The sequence below is a fragment of the Oncorhynchus kisutch genome, linkage group LG11, assembly GCF_002021735.2.
Source record: "Oncorhynchus kisutch isolate 150728-3 linkage group LG11, Okis_V2, whole genome shotgun sequence".
In the NCBI taxonomy this organism is placed as follows: domain Eukaryota; kingdom Metazoa; phylum Chordata; class Actinopteri; order Salmoniformes; family Salmonidae; genus Oncorhynchus; species Oncorhynchus kisutch.
The window spans coordinates 79,954,417-79,976,056 of NC_034184.2; the positions used below are offsets into that span (position 1 = coordinate 79,954,417).

A 21,640-nucleotide genomic window follows, 5' to 3' on the forward strand; every position below is an offset into this window, starting at 1 on the left:
GATTAGCTTTATGGAACACTGTGGGACATCTTGTAGAGCAGTCTGAGGCCCTATAGCCTAGCTTTAAGGAACATCTTGTAGAGCAGTCTACAGAGGCCCTATAGACTAGCTTTATAAGGAACATCTTCAACAGGTGGTTCATGTAGAGCAGGCTCTGCCACAGCGGCTTGGTTGAAATACAACTTGGAGCAATACTCCCCCCTAGTGGCTCAATATAACAAGACTGGTTGAGGTGGAATAGTGGACATTAGGAGGGAGGAAATATTAGCTGGATTATCAACAAAACTTGAAGGAATTCACATAAAGTAATGGATACCAAATGATGAACCCTTTAGAGGTGTTGGTAGAATAACGGCCTCAATGTGAAAATTACATTTTGACCTGCGAAAAGACGTACACACCAGAAACGAGATATGAACATGTGTTTAATGTACAATTAATTACTCCCCAAAATTCCCAACAATAAAATCAAGTCTCTAAAATGCAGAATCAAACCCCATAAACGCACACCTGTTTGGGATGGTTTGACATGTCAAGCACTTAAACCACAGGAATGAACATGAAAACAACACAATTTAAATAACCTAGCTGGTTAAACGGACAGAAACCTGCTATATTATGAAGTGTGTAAATCAAGGTGTTGGTCTTTATTTGGTTCCAACTATTGTGCAGAGATGTTGAACGAAGTAACTCAATACTAACAACTGTATAGAGTAAAGGCCAATGAGGCGAGGTTACGAATCTGGAAAAAACAGACACCGAGAGGTTATCACAAAACGAAGGACAATCATGTAACAATAACATGTCAAGTCATCTTAAACTCATCGCCAACCATTCGATGCTTATGGACATCTTTCAAATGGGTCTCATCGGTAAACTTTCCCATAGTACTTTACACCACACATAAACCATTATTAGCTCTGGAGAGGGGTCATCTTAAGAGCACCTTATCTCCTCCTGGGATACTTAGGGTGCGCCCCAATATCTAATTTCTCCTGAATAATTCACTTTCACTATTTCTCATAAAGCATTGGATTGGTAGAGGCATGAGCTAGAGGGACTTTCCATCTAAAAACTAGTCATTTCCTTTCAAATCAGTGAAGAGAACAAAATGCACCCTTAGGGAGAAAGGAGATGTGATTGGGACATAACTATCAAATCAAATCAAATCTATAGTCTATACGTTCCAATGGGGGTTATAGTAAATCGAATGACATCTCCCATATTCAGTGACCGGAGTGGACTAGGGCCTTAAGAGTCTCTCCTGAGTACATGACCTGATCAGGAAAAACCCCATGGACCCTAGTTACAGGCTTTAAGGTCCGGAAGTTTTGGTTGAGGAAAAACTCCTAGCCGACGGGGTGAGACAATAACAGAAAAGGACATCATTCTACAGGTCTAGGTTCTAACCAAGCCAGATAGTGACGAGATGACGACACTACGATGGACTGTAGACACCACTCATTATCATGATTGTAGTATAAACATTATGATCAAGTAGTTTATTTCCAACATTCTTTTCAGTAGATAACTTGGAAATTAATTGACACCCCTCTCTAAAATCGCCAAGGAAACGCTGTTGGGCGTTCTAAAGATCTGTAGAACAGTGTTTTAGTCGGTTCTGAGAGGGCCGTGGATACACACCTCTGATAGGGAGCACTGGGGTGGAGGATGCAGCACTAAAGGCCATTATGGACTCATTGGATATCAGATATTATTGAGACCTTTCTCCTCTCCGTTGCTGGCGGCTGTGTACATCTCTCCTTCCATCACTCCCCTTCCCATGAGGCAGTGGGGTGTTCCAGAGAGGAGCAGTGGTATAGCAGAGTCAAACTCCCATCAACTCCACCACATGATCTTTTATTCATTTATCATATACATGATCACAATAAATCACTTTCAGACAGTAGAAAATAGAAAACAAACCTTTTTAAAACCTAGAAAAAATAGTCTGCCCTCTTGGTTTAGTGAGAGCATAGCTGGCAGGGATCGCTGAGGTTAGAAGGCAGCACATGGAAAGGAGGTAAAGAGTCAGTCAGCCAGCATCAGGGTTCGATTGGTCTAGTTGGGTCGGTCCTCTGAATGTGATTGGCTGGGGTTGACAGGACGCTCATGCCGGCTGGGGCTGGGGGTGTATGGAGGCGGGGCCTCGCTTATGATGCTGGCAGAGTCTTCACCCTCAAAGAGAGGGGGAGGGAGAGTGGGGAGGGGGGCAGGGCGAAATGCGTCGACGTCGTCGCTCTGGGCAACCTCGCTGTACGGAGGAGGCTTCAGGTCATCCGCTGTGGGGTCAGAGGTTAGAGTTCAGTAAGAAGAAATACAGGAACTGAAGTGAACGTCGAGTGCAGTCAACAGGGAAAGCAACTAAAGAATGTTTCCTTGGTCGGCTGCACACGACAGTGCCTTAGGGAAGTATTCAAACCCCTGGACTTTCTCTACAGTTGGTTGTGTTACAGCCTGAAATTTAAAATTTAGATGTTTGTCACTGACCTTCCAACACACAATACCCCATAATGTCAAAGTGGAATGATGTTTTCTGAAATGTTTACACATTAGTTAATACATACTCAAACCCTTTGTTACGACAAACCTAAATAAGTTAATGAGTGAAAAGTTGTTGAACAAGTTACATAATATGTTACATAGACTCTGTGTGCATAGTATTTAACACGACTACCTCATCTCTGTACTCCACACACACAGATCATTATAAGGTCACTCAGACAAGCAGTGAATTTCAAAACAGATTCAACTACAAAAGGGAGGTTTTCCCAATGCCTCGCAAAGAGGGGTTGGTAGATGGGAGAAGAAGAAAAATATATATATCCCCTTTGAGCACGGTGAAGTTATTCATTACGATCTGGGTGGTGTAGCAATACACCTAGTCACTTCCCAACTCAGTTGCCGGAGAGGAAGGAGACCGCTTAGGGATTTCACCATGGAGGCCAATGGGGCCTAAACCAGTTAGAGTTAAATGGCTGTAATAGGAGAAACGGAGGATGGATCAACATGGTAGTTACTTCACAATACTAACCTAATTGATAGAGTGAAAAGGAAACAACATTTTTAAAAAATTGACCAATCGATTGGTTGAAATGTTAAAACGTGTATTTTTCTCCCTATAGACACATCCTATGGTATTTCAATCAAATCAACTATATGCCCTGAGCTTGTCTGATGCTTTAAGCACACTTTTTGATTAAATAATTAAGACACACAAATGACGAGAGGGAGTCCGACAGCAGTTGTTTTGATTGTGCCGCCTGGCTCAGACTTGCTGCGCAAATTTTTTAAGACAGCGAGTGACTAGCACCAGTCTCTCTCTCCTCCCTGCTAGTGACCACCACAGAACATCAGTGTGTAGTGTTGTCTCTCTCTCCTCCCTGCTACAGCGACCACCACAGAACATCATTGTGTAGTGTTGTCTCTCTCTCCTCCCTGCTACAGTGACCACCACAGAACATCAGTATGTAGTGTTGTCTCTCTCTCCTTCCTGCTACAGCGACCACCACAGAACATCAGTGTGTAGTGTTGTCTCTCTCTCCTCCCTGCTACAGCGACCACCACAGAACATCAGTGTGTAGTGTTGTCTCTCTCTCCTCCCTGCTACAGCGACCACCACAGAACATCAGTGTGTAGTGTTGTCTCTCTCTCCTCCCTGCTGCAGCGACCACCACAGAACATCAGTATGTATAGTGTTGTCTCTCTCTCCTCCCTGCTGCAGCGACCACCACAGAACATCAGTATATATAGTGTGGTCTCTCTCTCCTCCCTGCTACAGCGACCACCACAGAACATCAGTGTGTAGTGTTGTCTCTCTCTCCTCCCTGCTACAGCGACCACCACAGAACATCAGTATGTATAGTGTTGTCTCTCTCTCCTCCCTGCTACAGTGACCACCACAGAACATCAGTATGTAGTGTTGTCTCTCTCTCCTCCCTGCTACAGTGACCACCACAGAACATCAGTATATATAGTGTTGTCTCTCTCTCCTCCCTGCTACAGCGACCACCACAGAACATCAGTGTGCCTGGCGCTGAACGTGTTGCTGGAAGCTATAACATAATTACAACTTTTCAGTCAGAAATAGCTGTGTTACCGAATAGCCTTATTTGCTTAGGCAACACATTCCCTAAAACCCTTGCTTTCTTTACATGTCACGTGTCTGTTTCGCATCCACGTGACCAATAGGGCCTGACCTGCAGCATAATCACATCAAAAAATGAGTTATAAACTCTGAACAACTCTGACAGCCAAATGGATGCAGAGGACGTGACAAATAAACCCGAAACGGGGGAATGTTTACTGGTTGCGCAGGAGGCAAAGGGGAAGTCAGGTGGAATAAATTTGACTAGTTGTGGGGAAAAAACAGAGATAAAGACAAATAAAAAGGTATGATGCAAGTACTACAGGCATATTAGGCCAGTGTGCTAAACAGGTGCTGTTCGATTACAATATCATTGTTTGGAACAATGTAAAGACTAAATAAAACACTAAATACGGATACCAAAAAGTCTGTTGTAAGTTTATTTTCATTTCCGTAAAGCCTTTATTACAGCAAAGACTAAAAACAGCCCCATTCATTTGTGAATGTCATTTCCCGAAATCGAACAGTTTAGGACAAATGTATTGTTTACGCTAATTGTTCAATGGTGGCTTTTGTTTTATAAAAAAAAAAAATCTTGATTGCATTTCCAATCATGAATGGTTGATACAGAAGCCTATATAAGTATTGAAATATAGGTATAAGTAAGTTACGGAATTAAAACGAAACAGGAAGAGCTCTTAGTCCAACAGCTCGATGGGGGTTATACGATGATCATAAGGAAAAAGGAGGGTTACTATTATAATTTCTGTCAATTTAGAACAGAGTAAACACTAAATAAACAATACCAGATGGTACTGGTCTAACGATGAAAGAACAGAGTAAACACTAAATAAACAATACCAGATGGTACTGGTCTAACGATGAAAGAACAGAGTAAACACTAAATAAACAATACCAGATGGTACTGGTCTAACGATGAAAGAACAGAGTAAACACTAAATAAACAATACCAGATGGTACTGGTCTAACGATGAAAGAACAGGGTAAACACTAAATAAACAATACCAGATGGTACTGGTCTAACGATGAAAGAACAGAGTAAACCTTTGTTACAGCATAGAAAGATAAAAAAAGATCCAAATGTGAAATTACTGCATGAGGCTCGGTGCTCACGTTATCAGTAGGCTATCAACCCGAACAGTCAGACAACAGAAGCAGGATCCGTCTTATTTCAGTAGAGGTGGACGATTTATAAAGCCAGCGACATTTAACAGTTAGGCTATTGATTATAGACCTAATTAAGTTGTGGTTTCCGCTCTCCTGACTTTTCTTAGACAATTAAGGCAAGGCCTGTTTTGTCATCTCCTAACTCTGCTGCTGTCTCCGCCACATTGTTCTCAGCCCCAATACGCTGGTTAACTTTGCTATTATCCACATAGCAACATGGTCTAAGAAAAGACGCCAATTCAACAGCACACTGATGTTTCAGAACCGCGGACAGCGACAGCTATCAAACGTAGGAGAAAGAACATTTGGTATCAAATATTGTATTAGTGTTGCACCACTGTTCTTATGTAATATAACCATATATAATTGCAGTAGCACGTCTTAAGAGTGATGAACTGTGGCATCCCCCACAATGGCTCAGTCCAGTTTTTGCTACTGCTCCACTAAAGAAAGGAGTCGACCAACAACCTATCAACCAAACAATCGACCAATTGACTAAATGGGGTCAACCCTAACCACATTACTGAGTACCACTCTCCATATTTTCAAGCATAGTGGTGGTTGCATCAGGTTATGATTATGCCTGTAATTGTTAAGGACTTGGGAGTTTTTCAGGATAAAAAAAAGAAAGGTAATGAAGCTAAAGCACAGGCAAAATCCTATAGGAAACCTGGTTGTCCGCTTTCCAACAGACACTGGAGATGAATTCCCCTTCCAGCAGAACAACCTAAAACACAAGGCCAAATCTACACTGGAGTTACCAAGAAAACAGTGAACGTTCATAAGTGGCCTAGTTACAGTTGAGACAAACCGGTTTGAAAATCTATGTCAAGACTTGAAAATGTCTGTCTAGCCATGATCAACAACCAATTTGACAGAGCTTGAAGAATTTTGAAAATAGGCAAATATTGCACAATCCAGGTGTGAAAGCTCTTAAGAGATTTACCCAGAAAGAAAGACTCACAGCTGTAACCACTGCCGCATATGCTTTTTCTTTTACAAAGTATTGACTGAGGGATGTGAATACCCATGTAAATTAGATATCTGTATTTCATGTCATTATGGGGTAGTGTGTGTAGAGGGGTCATGCTTTATTTCTTCATAACGTTTTGAATTCAGGCTGTAAGTCAAGGGGTGTGAATACATTCTGAAGTCACTGTATATCCTCCCGTACCACATCCGGTTCCTGTTCAGTGAGCTGGCTAGAACCGGTGTAGGGTGAAGTTGTCCCTAGACGCTGATCTTAGATCAGTTGTGCACCCCCCCCCCCCCCACTAGTGTCTTTAAGAGAGTAATTTAAATAATCCCCAAAAGGCACCAGCCCATACAGCCATCACCAATAAACACACTATAAAAAAAAAGGGCTTAGACAAAAGCGGCACATCAGTGAATCTAAAAAACAAAACGTGTTCATATATTCATTGATGATGTGCTGCTTGTAGTGTGTGTGTCCTTGTGTATTTATTGGTGATGGACGTATGGGCTGGTGCAATCAAATGTCCCCTTTAGGATTGGGGGAGGGGAAGCACGAGCTAAAGCAACAGGCAGGTGAAAAGTTGAATAAAACAGGTACTTATGGCAATGTGTTTATAAAGAAAGTCGACCAGGACACTGTGGGTTTAACCCTGATTCCAGTGTGAGGCTGTCTTTAATACGGCAGACCCAGTCACCGAGGCTGTCTTTAATACGGCAGACCCAGTCACTGAGGCTGTCTTTAATACGGCAGACCCAGTCACTGAGGGGCAAGGCTGTCTTTAATACGGCAGACCTAGTCAGTCAGTGAGGGTGAGGCTGAGGCTGTCTTTAATACGGCAGACCCAGTCAGTCAGTGAGGGTGAGGCTGAGGCTGTCTTTAATACGGCAGACCCAGTCAGTCAGTGAGGCTGAGGCTGTCTTTAATACGGCAGACCCAGTCAGTCAGTGAGGGCGAGGCTGTCTTTAATACGGCAGACCCAGTCAGTCAGTGAGGGTGAGGGGCGAGGATGTCTTTAATACGGCAGACCCAGTCAGTCAGTGAGGCTGAGGCTGTCTTTAATACGGCAGACCCAGTCAGTCAGTGAGGCTGAGGCTGTCTTTAATACGGCAGACCCAGTCAGTCAGTGAGGGCGAGGCTGTCTTTAATACGGCAGACCCAGTCAGTCAGTGAGGGTGAGGCTGTCTTTAATACGGCAGACCCAGTCAGTCAGTGAGGCTGAGGCTGTCTTTAATACGGCAGACCCAGTCACTGAGGGTGAGGCTGTCTTTAATACGGCAGACCCAGTCACTGAGGGACGAGGCTGTCTTTAATACGGCAGACCCAGTCACTGAGGGTGAGGCTGTCTTTAATACGGCAGACCCAGTCACTGAGGGGCGAGGCTGTCTTTAATACGGCAGACCCAGTCAGTCAGTGAGGGTGAGGCTGAGGCTGTCTTTAATACGGCAGACCCAGTCACTGAGGGGCGAGGCTGTCTTTAATACGGCAGACCCAGTCAGTCAGTGAGGGTGAGGCTGAGGCTGTCTTTAATACGGCAGACCCAGTCACTGAGGGTGAGGCTGTCTTTAATACGGCAGACCCAGTCACTGAGGGTGAGGCTGTCTTTAATACGGCAGACCCAGTCACTGAGGGTGAGGCTGTCTTTAATACGGCAGACCCAGTCACTGAGGGTGAGGCTGTCTTTAATACGGCAGACCCAGTCACTGAGGGTGAGGCTGTCTTTAATACGGCAGACCCAGTCACTGAGGGTGAGGCTGTCTTTAATACGGCAGACCCAGTCACTGAGGGTGAGGTGTTGGCAGGTGATCTAAAAGCACTAAAGACCCAGTGAAGCCAAGCAGGGAAGCCCTCCTCCATTTTAAATGGGGCTAGCTACAACAGGTTTATTTCTTGACCTCCTTTGTTCCTTTAGTGTCGTGTCTCAACAACAACAAACATGGTCAGGTTCCACTAATGGAATCACACAGGAGTGGGACAGGTGGAAAAAACAGCCTCTTTAGCATCGATTTAGAAAAAAAACTTTAGCATCAGTTAGTTGTGAAAACATTTCAAACTGACAAAAGACCATCCTGATCTAAATAATGGTGTCATCACTAAAGTGCCCTTCTGGGACTCATCTGCCCAGCTCTTGTGTTCAGTCTGGATGTGCACAATCGCTCTTTTCAACAGGGGTAGAATACTCCCCCTTTCGCAGCAGTGTGGTTGTGACGGGGTTAAAACAAGCCTGTTGTCAGTGGTACCACAGAGCCAGCCAAGCAGGGCCTTTTCTCTCCTGGGTTATGTTCACTAGGAACCAAACAGACAGAAAAGGGAAGGAGCTACCTAAACTTGCCCAAAAAGAAAAGCTGTTTTCTAATGCAAAATGTTTTGCTACGGTATGCACTAATGAATAAGACCCTGCTTGGCCCCCTGCTCTCCAAGGAAGCCTCAAAGCCCCCCTGCTCTCCAAGGAAGCCTCAAAGCCCCCCTGCTCTCCAAGGAAGCCTCAAAGCCCCCCTGCTCTCCAAGGAAGCCTCAAAGCCCCCCTGCTCTCCAAGGAAGCCTCAAAGCCCCCCTGCTCTCCAAGGAAGCCTCAAAGCCCCCCTGCTCTCCAAGGAAGCCTCAAAGCCCCCCTGCTCTCCAAGGAAGCCTCAAAGCCCCCCTGCTCTCCAAGGAAGCCTCAAAGCCCCCCTGCTCTCCAAGGAAGCCTCAAAGCCCCCTGCTCTCCAAGGAAGCCTCAAAGCCCCCTGCTCTCTAAGGAAGCCTCAAAGCCCCTGCTCTCTAAGGAAGCCTCAAGGCTCAAGCCCCCAGGTGCAGCCCCTTCTTAAGATAAGACAAGTATGACCTTAGGTGGTGTTTCTTTGATCCATTTCCTGCAGAGCCATCTTCTCACCTAACCATATCCTGTGTGTGTCTGTGTGTGTGTGTTACCTCCGGAGACAGCTTGGTATGGTGGTGGCATGTCCAGGTGAGAGAAGGATACTGCTGCCGGGGGGAGTGAGGCAGAAGACTCGCCCACTGATCCCTCATCCTGAACCCCATACCAACTGGGCCAGATAGATGTCTGGGGAGAGACATGGAGAGAGAGAACAGGAATTATTACCACAAAAACACATAGGCGCACTGAGCGTATACACACACACACACACTTACTTTTGGAGCTCAACAGAAGCGTGACGATGAAGAAAGAATCTAAAGCTCACTGGTGGTTAAAAGAGAATCTACACCCTGCATCTCTCTGCATCCCAAATGGCTCCCTTTTCCTTACTTAGTGCACTACTCTATGGGCCCCGGTAGTCATTTGAGACACTCCCCGGTCTCCACCTCTGCCCCCCCCACCCTCCGGTCTCCCCCAGGCCTCTCTCCACCCCCACCCTATGGGCCCTGGTAGTCATTTGAGACACTCCCCGGTCTCCTCCTGGCCTCTCTCCACCCCCACCCTATGGGCCCTGGTAGTCATTTGAGACACTCCCCGGTCTCCTCCTGGCCTCTCTCCCCCCCACACTATGGGCCCTGGTAGTCATTTGAGACACTCTCCGGTCTCCCCCAGGCCTCTCTCCACCCCCACCCTATGGGCCCTGGTAGTCATTTGAGACACTCCCCGGTCTCCTCCTGGCCTCTCTCCACCCCCACCCTATGGGCCCTGGTAGTCATTTGAGACACTCCCCGGTCTCCTCCTGGCCTCTCGCCCCCCCACACTATGGGCCCTGGTAGTCATTTGAGACACTCTCCGGTCTCCCCCAGGCCTCTCTCCACCCCCACCCTATGGGCCCTGGTAGTCATTTGAGACACTCCCCGGTCTCCTCCTGGCCTCTCTCCACCCCCACCCTATGGGCCCTGGTAGTCATTTGAGACACTCCCCGGTCTCCTCCTGGCCTCTCTCCCCCCCACACTATGGGCCCTGGTAGTCATTTGAGACACTCTCCGGTCTCCCCCAGGCCTCTCTCCACCCCCACCCTATGGGCCCTGGTAGTCATTTGAGAGACACTCCGGTCTCCCCCTGGCCTCTCTCCACCCCCCCCCCTCCCCCTCTGGTCTCCCCCCCACCCACCCCCACCCACCCTCTGGCCTCTCTCCAGGGACCTTTCAGAGGGGCTGCTGCCTGTCTGCTGGAGTAATGGCTGGCTCTGGGGCCTCCTCGCTGCATGCACATTCCATTAAAATCTAAACAGGGAGCATCATGGTTTAGACTAGAAGACTAGAGGGAGATAAGAGAAAGAAAAGTAGGGGGAGGAGAGCCAGAGAGGGATTGTACTAAAGCACTGAGGCAGTGGAGGCTTGGAGTGAACAGCAACAGGTCATTAAAGCTAGCTCACTGGGGTGTGGCTGAGAAGGATGGAATCACAGGGTTACAACGCTCAATTATACTTGGGTCCTGTTCTGTCCAGAGCACACTACATTCTAATTCCAGCCTAACTTCTCCTCTACAATGACCTAGTTACTTGAACTTGGTTACCTATTAGAGCCGTTTCAGGTCCAAACACAGTAACAGAATCCAAGCCAGAAGTGGCTTGTGTGTACATTGTCTCCAGCATCTTCAAACCTGATGAATTGTAAAGCAGCTGCAGTAATGTCATTACTGGGGGCAGCTTCCTAGGAGAGCTAGCTAGAGGCTGGAATCTCCCCTTAACCACAACATACCTCATTCTTAGAATGGAGACATTTCTGCTATGAGAAAGCTACTCCTAACACTATAAATAGCCTAAAAAGCCCACCTGGAAAACAAAGGCACCTATACTGATTCAGGTAATGGCAGAGACTGCAATAAAGCATAATTGGTATGGTGTGTTATGGTGTGCATGTCGAGCTAGTTAGAAGACCATTCTGAAACTTTGAGATGCTTGTTTGAGTAAGCATAGCATTTACAGTCCTTCAAGCACTAGTGCTTAGCATAACACTGCTCTCTCTAGACAGTCAATTAGAAGGACGGCATACCCAGGCTAGTATGGAAATTAACTTGAGCACTATTAAAATGTAGGCACAGCAGAGTCAAGTTGGAGAGAGAGATGATGAATGTGTTCCCTCAGAATGTTGGAGCCAGGGCTCCGATTCACAGAGCCAGGGTTCTGATTGGGGCGGCAGGTAGCCTAGTGGTTAGCGCGTTGGACTTGTAACCGAAAGGTTGCAAGATCGAATCCCCGAGCTGACAAGGTAAAACAAATCTGTCGTTCTGCCCCTGAACAAGGCACTAGGCTGTCATTGAAAATAATAATTTTTTTCTTAACTGACTTGCCTAGTTATTAAATAAAGGTAACATTTATTTTATTTTATTCATGGAGCCAGGGTTCTGATTCATGGAAATGGCTTCTTCCTAGAACACCTGGAAGCAGTATAACACGAAGGCAGAGCGTACTGGAAGGACTGATGTCAGAGTTTGTATAATGCAATCTGAGTATTGAAGTCTTCTCCCAGACTTTATGAAAACATCAAAGCGTCAGCTATCAAAAGTCACGGGTCAATAGTTCTGGAGATATTAGTCCACAGAGGACAATAAACCACAAAACAAGGTAACAGTTGGCATTTTGGGAGTACCTGACCAGCACAACAAAAGGAATGCAGAGGGGGAAAGTTGAACGAACGTCACTTTGAAACCTCCAGGAAACAAGATGAGGAGTTCCTCTTCTCAAAGGTTCCATGGAATCTTAGGAAAGATGGGAACGTTTTCTTACCACTAAACTGTTTACATTTCTATCAATTTTTTTAGATTTGCATTTAAAATGAAACAAGCATTTCACTTGTGACCAATACAAATTTTTTGCTAATTTGTTTTGATTTAATAGGCAGATTTCTGAATGCTTGAGATCAGGGGAACTATTATGGCTCGCCTCTTCTCTTTCCCTGACCATTTTAGCTGTTCCTATTGGCTCAGACTCTCACAGGCTTTTGTTAGATTTGACAAGCGCTAGACAGTCACCGGTAGACAAACCAACTCCAACACTGGCTCTCACACATTCACTGTGACCCTTACACTGCTTCACACAAGTTCTGAGGCCTGCCAGAGCCCTGACGTTTTAGAAAGGTCACTCTCACACACACAGTACCAGTCAAAGGTTGACACATTTACTCATTCCAGGGTTTTTATTTTTACTATTTTCTACAATGTAGATTAATAGTGAAGACATCAAGACTATGAAATAGCACCTATGGAGTTGTAGTAACCAAAACAATTGTTACACAAATAAAAAATATATTTTATATTTGAGATTCTTCAAAGTAGCCTCCCTTTGCCTTGACAGCTTTGCATTCTCTCAACCAGCTTCATGATGTAGTCAGCAGGAATGTATTTCAATTAACAAGTGTGCCTTGTTAAAAGTTAATTTGTGGATATCCTTTCCTTCTTAATGCGTTTGAGCCAATCAGTTGTGTTGTGACAAGGTATGGTTGGCATACGGAAGATAGCCCTATTTTGTAAAAGACCAAGTCCATATTATGGCAAGAACAGATCAAATAAGCAAAGAGAAACACCAGTCCATCATTACTTTAACACATGAAGGTCAGTCAATACAGAACATTTCAAGAACTTTGAAAGTTTCTTGTAGTTGACAAAACCATCAAGCATTATGAGGAAACTGTCTCTGATGAGGACGGCCACAGGAATGGAAGACCCAGAGTTACCGCTGCTGTAGAGGATAGGTTCAGAATTACCAGCCTCAGAAATTGAAGCCAGAATAAATGCTTCAGAGTTCAAGTAACAGACATCTCAACTTGAAGTCGACGAATTATGAATTTTCAACGCCGATACCGATACAGATTATTGGAGGCCCAAAACTAGCCGATACCGATTAAATCGGCCGATTTTTGGGAATTTATTTGTAATAATGACAATTACAACAATACTGAATGAACACTTATTTTAACTTAATATAATACATCAATATTTTTTTTTTAGCATCAAGTAAAATAATGAAACATGTTCAATCTGGTTTAAATAATGCAAAAACAAAGTGTTGGAGAAGAACGTAAATGTAAGAAAGCTAACATTTCAGTTCCTTGCTCAGAACATGAGAACATCTGAAAGCTGGTGGTTCCTTTTAACATGAGTCTTCAATATTCCCAGGTAAGAAGTTTTAGGTTGTAGTTATTATAGGAATTATAGGACTATTACCGTCTATACCATTTGTATTTCATTAACCTTTGACTATTGGATGTTCTTATAGGCACTTTAGTATTGCCAGTGTAACAGTATAGCTTCCGTTCCTCTCCTCGCTCCTCCCTGAGCTCGAACCAGCAACACAACGACAACAGCCATCATCGAAGCAGCATTACCCATGCAGAGCAAGGGAAAAACCTCTCCAAGGCTCAGAGCAAGTGACGTTTGAAACGCTATTAGCACGCGCTAACTAGCTAGCCATTTCACTTCGGTTACGCCAGCCTCATCTCGGGAGTTAAAGTCAAAAACAGTGCAGTGCTTGACGCACAACAAAGAGCTGCTGGCAAAATGCACGAAAGTGCTGTTTTAATTCATGTTTATGCGCCTGCTTCTGCCTACCACCGCTCAGTCAGATACTTAGATACTTGTATGCCCAGTCAGATTATATGCAACGCAGGACACGCTAGATAATATCAACCATGTGTAGTTAACTAGTGATGATTATGATTGATTGTTTTTTATAAGATACGTTTAATGCTAGCTAGCAACTTACCTTGGCTTACTGCAGTCGCGTAACAGGCAGTCTCCTTGTGGAGTGCAATGAGAGAGAGGCAGGTCGTTATTGCGATGGACTAGTTAACTGTAAGGTTGCAAGATTGGATCCCCCGAGCTGACAAGGTGAAAATCTGTTGTTAACCCCCTGAACGAGGCTGTTAACCCACCGTTCCTTGGCCGTCATTGAAAATAAGAATGTGTTCTTAACTGACTTGCCTAGTTAAATAAAGTTATATATATTTTTTTTTAAATACTGATTTCCGATTGTTATGAAAACTTTAAAATCGGTCCCAATGAATCGGCCATTCCGATTAATCGGTCGACCTCTAATCTCAACATCAACTGTTCAGAGACTAAGTAAATCAGGCCTTCATGGTCAAATTGCTGCAAAAAAAAAACACTACTAAAGGACATCAATAAGAAGAAACTTGCTTGGGCCAAGAAACACGAGCAACGGGCATTAGACCGGTGGAAATCTGTCCTTTGGTCTGATGGGTCCACATTTGAGATTTTTTGTTCCAACCGCGGTGTCTTTGTGAGATGCAGAGAAGGTGAACGAATGATCTCTGCATGTGTGGTTTCCACAGTGAAGCATGGAGGAGGAGGTGTGATGGTGCTTTGCTGGTGACACTGTCAGTGATTTATTTAGAATTCAAGGCACATTTAACCAGCATGGTTACCACAACATTCTGCAGCAATACACCATCCCATCTGGTTTGCACCTAGTGGGACTATCATTTGTTTTTCAACAAGACAATGACCCAACACACCTCCAGGCTGTGTAAGTGCTATTTGACCAAGAAGGACAGTGATGGAATGCTGCATCAGATGACCTGTCCACCACAATCCACCAACCAAATTGATATGGTTTGGGATGAGTTGGACTGCAGAGTGAAGCAAAAGCAGCCAACAAGTGCTCAGCATATGTGGGAACTCCTTCAACACTGTTGGAAAAGCATTCCAGGTGAAGCTGGTTGAGAGAATGCCAAGAGTGTGCAAAGATGTCATCAAGGCAAAGGGTGGCTACTTTGACGCCTCAAAAATAAAATATATTTAGATTTGTTTAACACTTTTTTTGTTTACTACATGATTCCATATGTGTTATTTAATAGTTTTGATAGTCTTCACTATTATTCTACAATGTAGCAAAAATAAAGGAAAACCCTTGAATGAGTAGGTGTGTCCAAACCTTTGACAGGTACTGTAAGCGCACACAAACAATTACTGATACCCACATACATGCGCATATACGAGTGCTGAGCTATTACCGAAATGCCCGTTTTTTTTTTAAATAACTAATTGACTGACGTCAGTTGAATTATTTGAATTCCGTTTAGTTTTTCTTCTGCGCTAAAGAATAAACTATAGGACGTTGTAGGAAATTGTAGTTTACACCAAAGTTATGCGCAGAAAAAGTGGTATTTAACTATAATGGCAGCAATCCATTGTTCCCATAGATGCCTGTTCAATGGTTCTTCTTGGGGTTTCTACTAGATATCACAGCTACAAAGTCAACATTGGCTATATTGTAAGAATTCTTGAACAAATATTAGCCTTTTGGTCGTAATATAAAGTTAGCAGTGTGGTTAAAGGTAAGGTTTAAAATACATTTTTAAGAAGATAAATTGTAGAAATGGGCGGGGTTTATGACTTTGTACCTGTGGTAACTAGTGACCACCCGGAGGGCGGGACAGATCGAGTGGCACACTTGGATTTTTTCATTGATAGTTGTTATTCAGCATAAATAGGATGACTCTTTAGGGACCACAGAGATGGATGGCTGGCTGCTACTGCCTGAGCAGAGATTAGATGCCTTGGAATTAAATAATAAGTTATAAATACATATATATAAATAAGAGACCTCAACTGCAATATAATATTAAAGTACTGTGAATAAAGGATGGTCTATTAATAAGTGATATGCAGACATGGACAGTCTACCATCATTGGGGTTTTATTAATGAAATAATATGGTCACCAAAACACAAACCAAATATTTAAGTAAATGAATGTGAATAAATGATAGCTAGAGACTAATAAGTGATAATCAGTAACCATCTTTAAATATTTTACTATTGGTTGTTAAAGCATTCAACCCACAATGCAATTTATGGTAAAACATTTTTTTGAAACAGTTAAATATTTTTTTGCCGAATCCTCAAAAAAGCAAGTCCGTGTATTACGTGCACACACCACGCCCACGAAACAATCTGCTGTTAACTTCCCACCCGTCCTGTGGTTGAGTAATCGACAGTGAGAAAGCATCCCATTCTCAGTCAGTCATTCACTGTGGAAAGTGACTCATCTAACCACCAAGCAAAGCAAATAACTCTTCCCCCACACACTGACACACACTGCTGAAAGGGCAACCTTATGGGACTCTTCAAACCAGAGTCTATAGGACATGCTTCCCTGACTAGAACCAGAGTCTATAGGACATGCTTCCCTGACTAGAACCAGAGTCTATAGGACATGCTTCCCTGACTAGAACCAGAGTCTATAGGACATGCTTCCCTGACTAGAACCAGAGTCTATAGGACATGCTTCCCTGACTAGAACCAGAGTCTATAGGACATGCTTCCCTGACTAGAACCAGAGTCTATAGGACATGCTTCCCTGTGCACGACTAGAACCAGAGTCTATAGGACATGCTTCCCTGTGCACGACTAGAACCAGAGTCTATAGGACATGCTTCCCTGTGCACGACTAGAACCAGAGTCTATAGGACATGCTTCCCTGTGCACGACTAGAACCAGAGTCTATAGGACATGCTTCCCTGTGCACGACTAGAACCAGAGTCTATAGGACATGCTTCCCTGTGCACGACTAGAACCAGAGTCTATAGGACATGCTTCCCTGTGCACGACTAGAACCAGAGTCTATAGGACATGCTTCCCTGTGCACGACTAGAACCAGAGTCTATAGGACATGCTTCCCTGTGCACGACTAGAACCAGAGTCTATAGGACATGCTTCCCTGTGCACGACTAGAACCAGAGTCTATAGGACATGCTTCCCTGTGCACGACTAGAACTAGAGTCTATAGGACATGCTTCCCTGTGCACGACTAGAACTAGAGTCTATAGGACACGATTCCCTGACTATAACCAGAGTCTATAGGACATGCTTCCTTGTGCATGACTGAGCAAAAACAATGTGAGTTTCAGAATAACCCTAAACAGCAGGGCTACTTCCCCATTTATTTTCTCACAATGTGGGCCTGAGAGCCATACCCCAGACAGGATCAGGGTAGAAAATAAAAGTTCTGGTCCATTTAACAATCTACCAGCCACTCATGTTTTTTACCAGCCAAAATATATACCAGGCCAAAAATTATATAAACATGATTTTATTGAACATTTATTTAACTAGGCAAAACATGCTTTGTAATGTTTCTAAAAAAATAAAATGTATTACAAGCAAGTAGTAACTAATGTGGTATATTAACTATAATTTATTATACCAGTCTTTTAACCAAAATATCACAGATGAGACAAATTTTCACCTACCCCTTTAAGGACGGGAGGTTACCGTGGCAGCACGACTAGAGTCATGTTTGTGCCTGTGAGATTAAGTCTGCCTAGTAGAAGCGTGGTCTTCCCTTCTCTAGCAGTTGAAAGTCAAACATAGAAACACAACCTAGCTTGTGAACAAAACAATGCAAATAGCCAAGAAACACAAGGACAAAGTCTCACTTCAGTAGACTTTCGTTTCAAGTAAATTAGATAAACGTTTATGCCTGGGCACAGCGCTTCTAAAAATGTATCTTTCACTCAGCTCTTCAGTGCGCACAGCCCCCAGCCAGGCAGTGTTAGAGAATGGGATGGAGTAGGCTATGTAGGATTTATAATTCTTCGACCATGTGTGATTGATTTACCAACTATTTTTTTTTTTAAACGGCATAATTACTTTGAAAACAGCAACTGCGGCATTTATTTTACATGTGATTATACTTGACTATTTTTATTCATAAATGTGAGTGAAAAGCTCCCAGTGAGGAGCCCTGAACACCCGCCAACAATGCTGGTGAAATGTACATCTTACCTGCCAATGCCAAAATCTACCCGCATTTGGCAGGTGGCGGTTGTTAAATTTAGGCCTCGGACAGGATGAGAGCCATCCCCCAGACAGGATGAGAGCCATCCCCCAGACAGGATGAGAGCCATCCCTCAGACAGGATGAGAGCCATCCCTCAGACAGGATGAGAGCCATCCCTCAGACAGGATGAGAGCCATCCCTCAGACAGGATGAGAGCCATCCCTCAGACAGGATGAGAGCCATCCCTCAGACAGGATGAGAGCCATCCCTCAGACAGGATGAGAGCCATCCCTCAGACAGGATGAGAGCCATCCCTCAGACAGGATGAGAGCCATCCCTCAGACAGGATGAGAGCCATCCCTCAGACAGGATGAGAGCCATCCCTCAGACAGGATGAGAGCCATCCCTCAGACAGGATGAGAGCCATCCCTCAGACAGGATGAGAGCCATCCCTCAGACAGGATGAGAGCCATCCCTCAGACAGGATGAGAGCCATCCCTCAGACAGGATGAGAGCCATCCCTCAGACAGGATGAGAGCCATCCCTATAAAACTAAAATTGGTTGCCAAATCATATCATTGTATATGAATATCAGCTCAGCCTGTGTTTTGTGGTCTGTCTTTGCTACTTACATTCTGTCTCTCACACATCTGATGCAGGTAGGCCCTCCCTCCCACGATAACTATCTGCGAATTACGAGGGTTGTTGAGGTACGCGGCCAGTTGTCTCTGACGCGAGCGGTACCAGCACACATAGAAGAAGATCTTGATGACGATGAATATGATGACCACTCTGGAAGATAGAGATAAACAGTAGCAGCAAAGAATGTCTTATGTTGATCTCAACGTTGTTCAAAACACAGAGTCAAGTGTATGAAAGTGAATAATAAGAATTAAAAGTCCCTTACATGTACCAGTACAACTCCATATTGAGATCACTAGGCATCAGATCATGGTCAAAAAAACTCTGGTGCCTGAAACACAAAACCAAAGACGTGTTTAGACATTTGAGGCACAGCCCAGTATGTGTTATTCTGAAATAAGATGGCTGAGATAAATGGTTTACTGTAAACCACAACGAAATACATTTGAATAAAAACTCCACGTTGTCCATGACTACCTCTCACCTCTGAAGAATAAACAAGTCCCCTTTGATCTGCAAGAGACATGTGGCACAATGTGAGCAACAGTTCAACATCCGATGAAATATATATTAGGTGGCTTTTAAAACACCCTTAACTCTCGGAAGAGGCACTTCAAACTACAGGCTGTTATTTAGATAGTACCCCTAAACAATGCATTTAATGTTAGCTTCATAATTCATGTAGCTAGCTTGCCTGTCAACAACTGAAAGCATAAACAGTTAAAAAGAAGTAGTTCACTATTTACAACTTCCTAATCCTGAAAGTAGTGTGGTTCCTTAGACACTATAAACTTCATCTACATTTAGGCACCATAAGCTAAAAAAAAAATCTATGGAAGTGATTTGGGAATGTGAGCATGTAACAAAAAAAAAAAGTTCAAATCTCCTGAAATCAATTCCAATCACTTAAAGGTGATTTAGTCATTTTAAAACAAAACACACATACACCCCCCCCCCCCCCCATTGATTGTTAGCTAAAGTTAGCTGACGTTTGTAGCAGCTGTGTAAAGCAAACTGAACCATGGATTAGTTTCTCCTGGCCCTTGCACTACTTTCAGGGTGAGAGACAAATCCAACATCAAATTAGAGAACTAGAAAAGTCCAACCAACATGTGAAAGTTGGTTTGGTGTCTCTAGTTTGAATAGTTCAAGAGTTACTGTGGTGAGTTATTTATACAAATTAATGAACATTTGTATAGTTATAGCTGATCAAAGTTAGGATAGCCTGAACATGAGGAAGTTGGTTTAGTATCTCTAGCTTGATTAATTTTATGCAAATATGTATAATTGTATAATTATAGTTGATAGAAGTTTGAAATAATTACAATTTAGGATAGCCTGAGCATTTGAAAGTTGGCGTGGTGTCTCTACAATGAATGGTTTAAGAGTTACTGTGGGTTGGATACTTTATGCTAATTTGTACAATTATAGTTGATAAAGATCTTGAAGAATTTGAAGTTAGGATTGCCTGAATGTTTTAAAGTTGGTCTTATAGCGTAATTGGCAAAGGAGTAGTTAGTTACATAGCTACCACTATGACTGTTCCTAATTCAAACCCATGTTAATTTATGCACATTTTAAAATAGTTCTAATTAAAAAATATATATAAATATTTTAAAAACCTGCAAGCTCTCTAAATTGGGTCAGTCTGAACATAAAGGGTTAGTTTTGCGTTGATAGTGTAAACAGTGTAAATAGAGCAGTGGCAAATCCAAATATTTCCCCATTCAAGACTACGGAGGTTTTTATTAAGATTTAAAATTGCTATAGATCAAAAAAAGTATAAAATGTTATCAAAAGTATAAACACAAGCCATCTACGTTGGGTCAGTCTGAACATCTCATCGTTGTTTTGTCATCTACATTGATAGCGTAAATCGTGACAGAAGAGACCAAATTTCCCCGATTTCTGCCCATGTACATCCATGGCATTTTCATTGCCATTGAAATGTATTGGGAGTTAATTTAAATATCGCTGTAGTACAAAAAAAGTATAACAAATTTTATATAGCTTGAGAAAATTTGAGGCAGTCTGCACATTTACAAGTTGGTTTCGCTTTAATAGCTTAAGTCGATTAAGCGCTATAGCAAGCGGAAAAGAAAAAAAACTGTAAGAAGGGATAATGAACTAGCTACTCAATTTTAGTTAACTGTTAACTACAGTATAAAAAACGACTGCCAGCTAGGAAACTAGCTAGCTGTAGATATCAAAAGCAGCCGAGACGTTAGCTAGTTACAGTAGGTGTTGCATTTCCAATCTAAAGGAGCAGCTAACTGTTAGTTAGCAAACACTTCTTACAAGAAAGGGTAGCTAGTTATGGTCAGTTGGCTACTTAGCTACTAAACGTAGCTAACCAGCTATTTAGTTAATACAATGGTAACGTTAGCTATATTAAAAGACATGACAATCTGGTTGAAGTATTTGTGGCTAAATATAACTAACAACTTACCGTGTCAACCAAGTAATGTAACTAGCTAACGTTATATCATCCAGAAACCGCTAGCCAAGCCTTGTTGTTTTCCTTTAGCCGCCTGTGTGGTTTACAGTACAATAGCTCATGTAAGCCAGCTAGCTTAGCATCAACGATTTAATCAAACACCGTTTGATGTTATCCTCATGCCGAGAGGTAATCCAACTACCTGTCAATTTCTGTAGTGTATAATCGTTCCCCTCCCAAAAAATCAGAATTTAAACATAGTTCGAAGCCCGAAAGTTAAAAAACAAAAAAAACGGCACTTTATTTATCCATTTGTTTCACCGTCCTACCTTGACTGCTACTCACGTTTGAGTGCTGTGCTAGTCAGCGATGAGGTTAGGGGCGAAGCTCAAGCTGCAGACTGAAGTTACAACAAGAAACGCCCCACATGAAACGTCGATAGCATTGCGTCACTACATACCACACCCACTACCTTTGACGCCGCTTGTAACAGTGTGGAAAATACCCTACCTGTAATGAAAGATGTCATCTCTTTGAGAGGGTGTATTTGAAAATGTACTCCCGATAAACCAGGTAGATAACGAAAAATACTTGTGGATTTTATAACTTTTTTTTGGGGGGGGGGGGGTTAGCTGAAGTAACAGAAGGTGAT

General features: G+C 43.3%; 1 protein-coding gene across 3 annotated transcripts; it reads right to left on the bottom strand.

Moving 5' to 3' along the window:
* Positions 1-412: 412 nt before the first annotated feature.
* On the bottom strand, positions 413-21,385 carry LOC109899194 (uncharacterized). 3 transcript variants are annotated; one of them, XM_031836388.1, is made up of 6 exons: positions 21,318-21,385; positions 19,036-19,064; positions 18,817-18,882; positions 18,542-18,701; positions 9,159-9,291; positions 413-2,282 (listed from the first exon to the last, which is right to left on the bottom strand). In XM_031836388.1, the coding sequence occupies exons 3-6, from the start codon at positions 18,852-18,854 to the stop codon at positions 2,062-2,064; spliced, it is 552 nt and encodes a 183-aa protein (XP_031692248.1). In that variant the 5' UTR covers positions 18,855-18,882; positions 19,036-19,064; positions 21,318-21,385; the 3' UTR covers positions 413-2,061. The 3 variants fall into 3 exon arrangements, with proteins under 3 accessions (XP_031692248.1, XP_031692247.1, XP_031692246.1); XM_031836387.1 differs by having other exon boundaries at positions 21,001-21,366; XM_031836386.1 differs by having other exon boundaries at positions 21,334-21,356.
* Positions 21,386-21,640: the final 255 nt, after the last annotated feature.